Raw genomic sequence first — 12,185 nt, forward strand, 5'->3', positions numbered from 1 at the left:
TATATAAAAAGGTTATCATTGAATAATATATTTGAAACAGTTAATTTTAACGGTTTTGTAAACAATTGCAACCGTTCATCAAAAATACGGTAGTCGTTGGCATTCCTGCTAACTACTATATTTGTTTGGAAATGGTTTAGTGTTTACGTTTACCGACTGGCTTTTGAAACAAGTTGGTTTAATGTAGGATGATTTTGGTTTAGTTTTTTTCTTGAAATGTTTTAAAAATACATTGTGGTTATGTAAGTAAGAATGTATAAATACTTTGGAAATTACATTAGAAACTGGTAAAAACAGAAGCTCTTGGAACCACGAGAAATAAAAAACAGCCATGTAAATACCGTAGTGGTCCGAATATAAGGCAACCATTTTTACATAAATGAGAGATGAGAAAATAGGAAGTCGCCTTATTTTCGCACCCAAGACGTCAGTACAGCAAACATTAGTTCCAAGCTGAAAGCTACAGTAGAAATATTGTTAAACAATGTTCACGACTTTTTATATTAACTAAATCTTCGTTACCTCACACGGGGAAAACAATAAATCCACCCAATATTGCAGTAATTCACAATTGTTTAAAGTTGAAAATTAAAATATTTGTTCTTGAGTAAAAATGTGAATGTTGAAGCATCTCAAAATGGCAATTTTTTATTACACAATTCATATTTGTACTTTGTGTACAATCGCGTGTTAACATTGACGGTAATTTAATTTCTGATTTTTAACGGAAATATTTGTACTAAAATATCGCAGCTACTTTCAGAACGATTGTTTACGTTTACAAACAGAAAATGTTAAGAACATTTCGGATGTAATGTTTGGAAATTCACGGCTGCCAACTGTCTTTCCACAATATTTCTTTGTTGTAAAACGAACATTGCCGAACACGCACGAAGACGCCATATTTACAGAAATTTTGTACGTTGCTTCAAAAGCTATTTCAATAATTTCACAGTAATCCACTCATTATTTATGTAAAAACCTTTCAAACAACACAATTATCATAGATTATTCTTTAAAATTCATAGGACAGAGACTCTCTGTCAGAGAGTAATATGGACAAATATTCGCGGCCACGTCACCGAAGTTATTCATGGCTGTATGCTTCACCATGGCAGCTAGCCACTTGTTTTGTTTCGGCAAGCTGCATTCTTTGTTTTCTTTGTTACGTTTAGCACACTACTAAATAGTAATACGTAGCTTAAGTGAAACTGAAAGTTAAATGTGCTATACATAAATGCAAAAAGGATTTATCAACACAAAATGTATGTCTAATGATTTTTTACGTTAATTTATACCAACATTATTTTTACATTTGTTTGGCCTCCTGAAACTGCAGGTCGCCTTATATTTGGGCATACGGTATTCACAATTTTAAATTTTGCTATTCGACTTACGAATGTGAATAGTTCGTCAGTTACTATTCGCAACTATTCGTATTTACGAATATTCGCACACCCCTAAAAATAACAAATTTTTTTAACTCTACTATCTAGACAAACACTGTAACACCCATCCCTCAAAGTAACGGAGTAAAACAGAGCGCTAATCAAAACACGCTAATCGCATACGTTTTTCCCATAAGAGAGTATTTTAATCAAAATAGTTTTCCAAATAGGTAAGTGTGATTGCTGACTACCATTTCAATCCAGACACTACACCCATTAAAATTAATTCACACTACTAATATGTATCTGAATAAATTTGTAGTACAGTTAAATAAATGTACAACATTTACAGATTAAACACCCTAAAATCAACGAACATTATTACCCTAAAATCAAATTTAAGAATTCACATGCAGCATTGTTAACATAAAAGTGTTTGGGCATAACATTTTTTTTTTCCTATGTAGACACCCCCAACGTTTCTGTGTTACACGATAATAATGTTATTGATATAGGAGGAATATTTCAGTTTTAATAAGAATTTAAAAAGCATAAACTTAAAATGTTATATTAGAAAGATTATTTATCCTGTTAACATAATTCCCAACTATGTTGTTTTCGAGATGTGTGTGTGCCATGATTTGCCACTAGCGCATCCTAGTGGATCGAGGTAAACTAGCCCTGAAAGCTACTGGTTTCTCTCTGCAGAGTTGCTGTTGGAACACTTGGATGTCTTCGGAAATAATTATGCAATGAAGCGTTAGCTGTTGAGCAAAAATAAAAAAGTGTTTGTTGATTCATCACATTGCATTGTATATAATGCTCATAGGTGCCGTTGCCATAAGTCAAAAATTATTTTTGTGTTTATGGTTTATTTATGTGAACTAGGACACTGTTAATCTGCACTAGAGAAATCGGGAGCCAACCATACTTCATAATTGTTTTGAAATTGTCTGTTCCTTACCTCATGCCAGATTCGCAGTGTCTCCATTCCACTGCATTGCATGTAATTATGTTCAAAAACATGTCAGTAACCTCCGTGGGTTGGCAGCAGTGTGTAGTGACAATGTGACGTTTATACATCTTAGCTCTTGTTATTCAGCATTTGGTAGTAATTTCGTGAATGGAATGGAAGTCGAATGAACAGAAATGTGTAACCATGGAGCCCAAATCGTTAAAACGGCAGACCTACGTGTAGCCACTTTCATAAACATTAAGGCACATACCAAACGTATTGATGTGCCAAATAAAACTATGATATTGAAACTACCCTGAAACACATTCGATAAACTAAAATAGTCAACTAAAATAGTCATAGTAAAAAGTAATTGCGAGTTTTAAAATACATAAGAAAACTGGCAATACAATTAGCACACACACACACGACCCCAATAGGCTCAACATTATAGCATTAACTTTTTAATGAATTTTTAGAAGAGGGGGAAGTACTTTAATAAAATTCCTAGTCAATAATCAGTTGGGTATTTAGGATTTTTCAAGTCTTTTTCGTTTTCGTCTGAGCCATTTCTAATAGTTTCAAATTTCTGGCCATGAATTTGTTAAGAAAAGTTTTTATTTTTTTATTTTTTCATTCTTAAAATATCTGACTTAGTCAAACGAAGAAACATGTTATATCCTATTCTCACACTCAGGAAATTACAAAAGTTAAGTGGTATTCAAATTTCATGCTTATCAACACACACACAGACAGAGCCTTGACATTTAGCCCTGGAGGGGGGGAGGGGGGAGAACCATCCAACTGAGACCACTTACCATCAAATGTAGAAAAAGCATTAGAAAAACTGTGACAAACTTTGTTTCCAAATTTATTTAGCATTGAACACGGTTATAAACAACTGCAGGGCGGGCTAGGGGGACAGCAGTGGCTGCAGTCTGTTGTTGTTGTGGTCGACAGCCTTGAGGAGGAAGCACACCCACTCCTGGTCGTCCGTGCCGTAGTGGCCGTCGCGCGCCGTGTGGAGCACGGCCTGCACCTTGTCGACCACGCTCGCGGCCTGCAGCACACACACTCTCACAGCCGTGCTCTCGTCCACTCCAACACGGAGATGGCAGCAACCTTCCAAACACACTCTATTTTAGACACTAGTTTTTTTTTAATAATCAGTTGCCTGAATGTCTGCAAAATAGTTGTTTAAGAAGGTGGTGGCCTCTTTATTCGACAAAAGTCTTTTAGCCTCTGGAGCAAAAAAATTAAAGTCAATTGTGTTTGGATCTGGTGAGTGAGGAGGGTGGTCAAGCAGTTCAAACCGCAATTCGTAGATTTTTGCCACTGCAACCTCTGAGGTGTGAGCTAGTGCACTATCTAGGTGAAACTTTTCTGACAAAACCATTTTTCAATACAGACCAATCACAGTTCAAGTTGGTTATCATAGCTTCATGTGGCTTTATATAAAAAACAAGCGGGGGGGGGGGGGGGGGGGTCACCCTGGACCGATGCCGATGCCTGGGGTCAAATTAATAATTAAATATTGTCCGAAAATACCACAAAAAAAGTTGAAACTCGGCCTGGCCCCGACCAGCAGACGTTACATTGTCCCTTCACGGAGTTCATGAGTTCACGAGTTGCAGACGACGCGACAGTACACGGTGACAATCGAGTGACAACTAACTTGCACCATGCAGTCAATTTTCTTTACAGCCAACCCCGTGGGCACCCTGGCCAATCACATCACAGAACCAGATACATGCCCATATAGGGAAGGCCGTGAGTTGCTGAAAATTGTTCTCTTGAAGTCTGGAAATTCACATCACACCAATTCATGGTTCGTTCTGATTGGGTGGCTGAAAAGTGCCCTGCGAACCTTCTGGACCACTGCTGTGCAGTCATGTGCCTATGTGATGGGTTTCCAGACGTATTTCTTACATACACAAAAATATTATTTTAGGGCGCCAGAGTGCCCCACTGCTGTCTTACTTTCTTTTTAAACCTTCTTGAAAATTGAATTTTGCCCAAATGCAACACTGGTTTTAACACATCAGAATAAAACCATAGAACAAAAAAATAATACAGAAAATACCTCAAACTGTGTAAAACCTAACCAAAATTAATGATTACTAATATTTATTTCAGCACAATCAAAACTCTTTAAATGCCTATGTATAATAAACGATACATGATAACAAATTAACTATAAACAAAAAAAATTACGCAAATTAGTTAAAATATTAGCAGAGGGTAGGAGTTAACCAATGTCACAGAGTGGCATCAATTACCTCATGGAAACAATTGCATTTCTCACAAAATTTTTTTTGTAATTTCATGAAAAACTGAAATGCAGCACAGAATTTTGTTGTTATTCATGAATTTCATGCTTTACCATGATTTCGTGTCTAAATACGAATACTATACATTTATGTTCGTTTAATGAACTCACTAAATTTTCTAGATGAATACATGATATGTACTATCTACATAATTACATATTAAAAGTAGTAAAGTACTATATATTGGAGAACCGTTACAGAATAAGTACAAAGATAAACGTACATAAACCTAATTAACGTAAAAGTTTCCAGTGCTGAATTTTTGAATTTATTCCATTTAGACCAATATTTTTCTTGGAATCTTTTTCCTACTCATCCCTAATTATGAGGTGAAATACCATTTTTCAATTATGATCCAAACATACTTCATTCAACAGTTTTTAAATATGCGATGAAGCACGCACCGCGGCCTTGACGAGCTCCTGGCTCACGGGCGGGTAGACGGAGCAGACCAGGTCGTCGACGGCAGGGCTGAGCAGCTGGACGGCGGCCGCGAGGCAGTCCAGCTGAGCCACGTGGGCGGGAGCAGCGTTGTGGCGCACCGCACGCCCCGCGCGTCTCACGCAGGCCCGCGCGGTCTTCACCAGGCCCGCGCACGCTCCCGCCAGCTCCCGGTCCCGGTGGCTCCAGCGCTCCGAGCCGCCCAGCTCGCCGAGGCCCGCCCGCTCCGCCCTCACCTCCTGGGCCCAGTCCAGACACGTCCACACTGTCTTCTCTGCGATACGTTAAACTGGCTAGCCGCCACTCATGCTCCTACTCTCGCAGATGCCCAAGTAACGACTAACGACGAAGCTACGCAACTGCGTCCAACACAGGGACGCAACAGGTACGTGACACAACACAGCACTCACAAGGACTCAGTAGTACAAAAATTTCTTAACCCTCTCAATGAGGCTTATCCTGCAAAAAATAACCCATTAAAGATCACAAAGTCTTTTCTAATTAGTTGATGCAACAACATCATAATTTTCCCATTTCCCGTGAGAAAGAACTTTGCCATTTTTCTCATCTGAAGAATTACAGAATGCACTAGAATATCTCAGCACAAAAAAAAATAAGCAAAAAAATTTTGTGTTGCCAAGTTGCTCATGTCTCTCCTTCATTTTCCCAACACAATACACAATGTTCCAGGCACTTAGTTAAAACTTTCAAATAAATCAAAATGTAAAATACTGCATAAAAACCACATTTAAAATGAATAAAATGCTGGAAAAATCTTTCACAACCTAGCAAACAAAGTAGGAACCAATAAAAACATAGTTGAAAGGCATTTCTGATTAAACCAAATAAATATCAAAATTACTTATAGGAATATTAAGAATGATAAACTATGAGGATGAAAGACTAGGTGACTACGACCTGGGACCATGTCAGCTGACGTGCTGTGTTAATGGACTCTGCAGGGCTGCAAGGCAATGCTGCAGAGGTGCAGCGAAGGTAGCCAGATGGGCAGTCTTGTGATGGTCGCTGTAATAATTGCTCTGTGTGTGTGGCCAACTGTACAAGCCCCACAATAATGGGTGCCACTCTAATTGAAATATGTATTGTATGTGGTCCACTGTGGACTAATTGGTGTTCTTGCTGGGTTTTTGTCGCCTATTCTCTCCGCAGTAGATCTCGGGAATGCTGCTGCTGTATGGATTACCCAGACTGCAAATTCAGCTAGCACGTCACTGCATTGTACTACTGTCAAGAGAATAAATATTAAAAGGAAATTTGGTAGTGTTGTGTTACTAGTCTAAATTTGCATTGAAGAGGCCCGGAGAACCTCTTTGGTTATTAGGCCTAAACGTCATGCCTCGCGCCTTCCCCCTCCCCTCTTTCCACTCCTGGGTCTGTGACGTAGCGCTTCTTTTCCCCTTCTCCCCGCGCTGCGATGGTGGCGCCTCCAGTGGCAAGTCGAGGTGCGACCGAGGCTCATCGCCTCTGGGCCTTCTTCACCTCTAGCTTCCGTTGGGGTAGGTTGTGCGTTCGATGGCGGTTGTCCACTCTCTCGTCTGGTCGGTAATGTATTTGGGTGCCTTGATTGTCCGCGAGGTGACCGTGGAACTTGTGTAAAGTAAAGCGTGTGTTTTCCTTAATTTAACTGTAACTTTTTTTTTTTTTTTCCTGTCACCTTTTGAAATTAGCTTTCGCTCCTTGCATGGAAACACACGTCGCTTGCCGACCCGGGTGTTACAGGATGGTTTTGCATTGCCATTCTTTCTGTTTTTTTTTTTTTTTGTTCTGTGCCCTTGTAAAGTGTGGTTTTCATTAGCCTCCTGGCTGGCCACCCCTTCCCCCATTTGATTACCCGGTATGGGGTCGCGGGCTCTACTGGTTCTGTTGCACGTGTATGAGACGTCTGTATGCACGTCCTTAAACCCGGGTTTTCTTGCCCTCGTGCAGGGGGCTTAATACGTTACGTTACGTTCGGCCATGCCATGCCGATCCCAATATTCTAGAGGAGAAATTGGTCCGAGCGTAGGTGCTCACTTTAATTTAACATTTAACTTTAATTTAGCGTTTAACTCGCTCAGTAATACTGCTTGTGGCGCACGATGTACCTTTATAATCAATTTGTACTTTTGTAACAAAGAATATATACATTGTGTGTAAATGGATCAACGTATTAATATACGAGTCTCATGTTCTTTGTGATCCCTTCAATTTGTAGAAAAATTTTAAGTACACCTCTAAACTAGCTGCAACAGGTTCTACTAGAAGAACCCCCCCTCCCCTGTATGTTGATTAGCAGGTTGAAGCTTTCTTCAACTCTGCGCTACTTTGCTGTTTGCAGCATAGTCTCGTGTGTTGACTGTTTACAGGATCATGTCGACTGAAACGGGGTGGATATACCGGCTTCGCAAGGCGGAGCTGCTGGCCCACTTCGAGGAGAACGAGCTTCCATTTTGTTCCGATGACACTGTCGTACATCTGCATGCGCGTCTGGCGCAGTTCGTGCGGAGTAAGTGTGCTGTTCCCGCGGAGCAACAGCCGCGGCAGACCCCGGTCACAGTGAGTCAGCCGGAAGGCCCACAGTTCCTTCAAAAGTTATTCTCCTCCTTCAGGTCCCTCCCGCTCCTTACGGGAAATGAACCTAGGGCCATTTAGAGTTTGTCATGGCTGCCGAGCGATTGTTTCGGCAGCGCCTCGTCGGTCCGGAGGCCTTTATGCAGGCACTCCTTAGTAAGTGCGAAGGAGCACACGTCCGCATGTTGACGGATGCCATCGAGCAGGGAACTGGGTTTGAGTCGTTCAAGAAGCTCCTCGTGCGCTCAGTTTGTCCGCCCCGCGTCTTGGAAGGTCTGAAACGGGACTTGGTATTTCGTTTCCAGAAGCCCAGCGAGCCGGTGGTGGATTTCATCAACTCTGTGGCTGCCTTCGCAGAGGTTCTAGGGGTGGGACTGCCAGAGTCGGACTTTGTGCAGTTGATCTTGGGAAATGTGAGTCCAGATGTTCTACAAAATTGCGCTATGATAACCCCTCCGACATCTTTGCCAGGGCTCCGTGAGTGGAGTTGCGAGATGCAGGGCCGCCTGATGGCTCTTGAGAAATACCGGACTGAATTCCTGGCCCCAGCCTTGACTCATAGGCGTGGGACCCCTGTCGGCGGACAACCAGGCGCGCCCGCGGATGCACAATGTTTTGTAAACACGGAAGTCTGTCCCGCGCCCTGTGCTGAACTTGACCTTGGGACTCAAGTGACCTTGACCGTCACGACTCCCCCCTCCCCCGCCCTCGGTTCAGGCCGCAGCTGCGGCCGGCCTGGTGGGGGGGCGATGCCACCTGACACGTGCGTGAACCGCGGTGCGTGAACCGCGGCGCGTGGCGCCCGACGAGTCGAGTTCCGACTCGTGTGACATTGACGCCTTCGGTACCCCCGCCAGAGGGCATTGTTCCGCAAGGTCACGGCCCATCCCCTGGTGCCAGTGGAATGGGACACTGCGCGAATTGCGCGAGTGCTTGAGCGCGCGCGTGGATGTGACACAGCGCCGATGTTTCAGGTGTGGTCGGTCTGGGCATTATCGGACACAATGTCCGGGAAACGGACTGTGACCGGTTGAAAAAGGGGTCGATTAGGTCGCCTTCTTAGAAAATCCTCTCATCCCTCGTCTTTACACTTTTTGCCTGTCGCGATACGTGACAGGTTTTACCCCGCCTTGGTGGACATGGGTGCCACGCGCTCAGCCATCAGCGAGTCTTGCCTGAAGTCCCTGCGTCATCAACTCCCTGGACTTCACATGATCGTGATCCCCGAACAGGACCTGAGATTGTCCGTGGCCAATGGCAATATTTTACGTGCCACGCAGTCAGTTGTGATCCATATTAAAATCCATTGTTTCTCGTGGGACTGCAAGTTTATGGTCGTGCCCGGATTATCGCCTAACCTTATTTTAGGCCTTGATTTCCTAAGCAAGACACAATGTGTCCTCGATGTTCATCGTCATGAGCTGTGTTTCGGCTTTGCGCCCTCTGTCAAGATACTGTTACGTCACGAGAGTGGGACGCCCATTGTGCTCCACAACATCGATGCGAGGGATTGTGACCTTGAGCGAGCCGTGGAACAGCTCATTAACGATTTTTCGGACGTGATTACTCGTCGCATAGGCAAGTGCGATATCCTGCCATATAAATTTTATATGAAGGACGAAGTGCCGGTCCGCAGCAGATACCATAAAGTTTCCCCACCCAAGTTGCAGGCCCTGCGTACTATCATACAGCGGCTGTTGGACGCTGATGTCATCTCGCCGTCTAAATCAGACTTCAGCACTCCCACTTTTTTGGTCCCCAAAAAGGGGCACCAAGAGTGGCGACTTGTGCATAGTTATACCTTGTTAAATCACAAAATTGTGGACGATTTGTGGCCACTGCCCACGGTCGAAAGTGCATTGCAGCATTTGGGCAATGCCAGTGTATTTTCCGTCATAGATTTGAACCACAGCTTCCATCAGTGCTTACTGGACGAGAGCTGTCGTAAGTTCACAGCCTTTTCCACGCCTTTTGGACAGTACCAGTACAATCGTATTCCGATGGGTGTGAGCTTTGGAAGCCCAGCGCTTAGTCGTGTGCTGGATCACGTTCTCGCCGAGTTTAAGTTCGACTTTGTGTTTAATTACATTGATGACGTACTCGTTTATAGCAACTCGTTAGAGGAACACATCGCGCATCTTAGACAGGTGTTCACGCGGTTCAGAGACGTGGGTTTGACCGTTAACCCTGGTAAGCTCTTCCTGGCGAAGGACCATGTCAAGTTCCTTGGCTATGTCATCTCTAAGGGACAATTAATCATGGACCCGGAAAAGATCGCGCCTATTGTGGACTTTCCCCAGCCCCGAAATGTTAAGGGCGTGCAGCGCTTCTTAGGGATACTGGGGTATTTCGCACGCTTTATCCCTGATTATGCCACCCTATGCGCGCCTCTTAATGCCTTATGTTTTGGATGGGGCGACGCGCAAGTGAAGGCGTTCAGGCGACTGAAGGAACGCATGGCTTCCCCCCCCGGTGCTAATTCTGCCTGACTTCGATAAACGGTTCGCCGTTTAAGTGGATGCGTCCTCCACTGCGGTGTGCGCGGTCTTGGGACACATGGTCGAGGGGAAGCTGCGACCCATAGCTTATGCCAGTAGGACGCTCCTCGAGTCAGAACAGCGCTTGGGGACGTATGAAAAAGAGGTCCTCGCGTGTTTATTTGGTGTTGAAAAATTTTCATCTTTTCTGGATTGCAGATGCTTTGATCTATACACAGACAATAGTGCGCTGTCCTGGCTGTGCAACCACTAGCTGCAACAGGTTCTACTAGAAGAACCCCCCCCCCCCTCCCCTGTATGTTGTTTAGCAGGTTGAAGCGTTCTTCAGCATTACCTATGACCAAGTCTGTCTTATACGTAACTGACATTTACTGTAAATGAAATAGTAATAGTTTGAAAACATACGATTTTAATGGGTTCTTTGATATTGACGTGAAGTTACTGTTAACATGTAATTCAGCGAGAGGAACAACCAAAATAATTACTTTGTATGTTAGCTTTTGTTCAGACCTAGGTGTCGGTAAGTAGATGTAAATGACGTCACAGGAACACATCGACTACCATGCCGGGTCTAGCTATAATCTGTCGGAGGCTTGAGGCTCTCTTCTTAGGACTTCCAGGTGGTCTGCTGCGACGCTGGAAGCTGTAATTGGCGAACTACAGAAGATCTGATGTAGCTGGGTGTCTGGCTGAAGACTCGACTTCCCTCTCGTCCTAAAAAGTCTGTTTTAATTGGGATCGGTCTCACCAAAACGTCGTGGCCGATTGTAGCTGGCGCTGACATCAGTCGTCCGGAACTACTACAGGACAAACGGGACCGACGCGGAAGTTGGCACTAGATGTCGCCGATACTCCCTATCTGAGACTTATTCAGTCTAGAACCATTCTCACAAATCATAGTATGGAGAATTCTGTATAGCACACGATCGCGGATGACGCGAGTCTTCAATTCCTCAGGCGGCAACCAAGGCTTTGGTTCGCCCCAGCCCGAGAAACGTATTCCCGATGCAAGATGGCGATGGCGTCTCTCCTTTCTTCCTCCTTCTAACTATTTATTTTCCGTCCCTAGCAACCAAGGAGCTATAGAAAAATCAGCAAACCAAATTAACTGCATAGTGAAATAAAACTTGGATATTAGCGTGTAAGAGTGCTGAACTAAGGCAAATGAATAAAGTTTCCAAAGAATAATGCTTAGAAGACCCTGAAGTTAAAATGTGTGTTGTCTCTGGCAATAAGATGTGTTATATATGTTAGACTTTGGTTGTCCTCTTTACAATAAAATAATTAAATACATAAGATCGGCTCATGAAATATACAATTAATGTTACAATAATAATCAAAATAATAATAATATGACTGTAAACAGTTTGACTGGTTACATCGCAAACATGAGGTGAGCACAAGCTAGTTGTAACAATGTGTGCAGGCTCAAACTAATCTAAGTTATTTATTCAGTAAACCCTAGGTTTAACATGATTTCCCCAACTACTTCTGAATTCCCTGGCTTACTGTGTAGCCGTGACACAAAGGCATTGTTGGCCATGCGCTGAAAGCTAGATGTAGTTACTGTTCACGCTTTTTTTTGCCATAATAAAAGTTTGTATTTGCCTTTCTATAGTTATGTTCAATTACAAGATTACCCACTAACATATTTCAATAAAAATAAACTACATATTTGACCACAGGCTTTGATGACCAGTGTTGAACTACTTACTAGCTTCTGGGTTGAGACCGGGTTCTAGGCAATTACGATGTGCCAGACGACAAGACGTATACAAGACGTCATAATCATTTTCCCCCGTAGTTTAAGTTGTGTAGAGGAAATTAATTATTTTTAATAGATTGTCCCTGGATGTAACTTTTGTCACAAGAATTTGTATGGATATTCCTGCAGCTAGGATTTATTAGCTTGTATTGCTATTTTTCATATTAATTGTGTAACATTGCATAACATTTGCCATCGTCAATGATTTGAGCACTGTATAGCTTTATTAATAAATAA

At 43.0% G+C, this 12,185-nt stretch overlaps 1 protein-coding gene across 2 annotated transcripts in view; it reads right to left on the reverse strand.

Annotated features, from left to right (window-relative positions):
* Positions 1 to 3,201: 3,201 nt before the first annotated feature.
* LOC134530752 (cyclin-D1-binding protein 1 homolog) overlaps positions 3,202 to 12,185 on the reverse strand; it is a 29,208-nt gene continuing 20,224 nt past the window's right edge. For both annotated transcript variants that reach the window (XM_063365903.1, XM_063365893.1), the window contains exons 5-6: positions 5,078 to 5,353; positions 3,202 to 3,403 (exon numbers count right to left, since the gene is read on the reverse strand). In XM_063365903.1, coding sequence (XP_063221973.1) covers positions 3,257 to 3,403; positions 5,078 to 5,353 — 423 coding nt within the window. In that variant the 3' untranslated portion in view covers positions 3,202 to 3,256. The remainder of the gene's footprint in view (positions 3,404 to 5,077; positions 5,354 to 12,185) is intronic.

Source organism: Bacillus rossius, chromosome 1 (assembly GCF_032445375.1).
Source record: "Bacillus rossius redtenbacheri isolate Brsri chromosome 1, Brsri_v3, whole genome shotgun sequence".
In the NCBI taxonomy this organism is placed as follows: Eukaryota; Metazoa; Arthropoda; class Insecta; order Phasmatodea; family Bacillidae; genus Bacillus; species Bacillus rossius.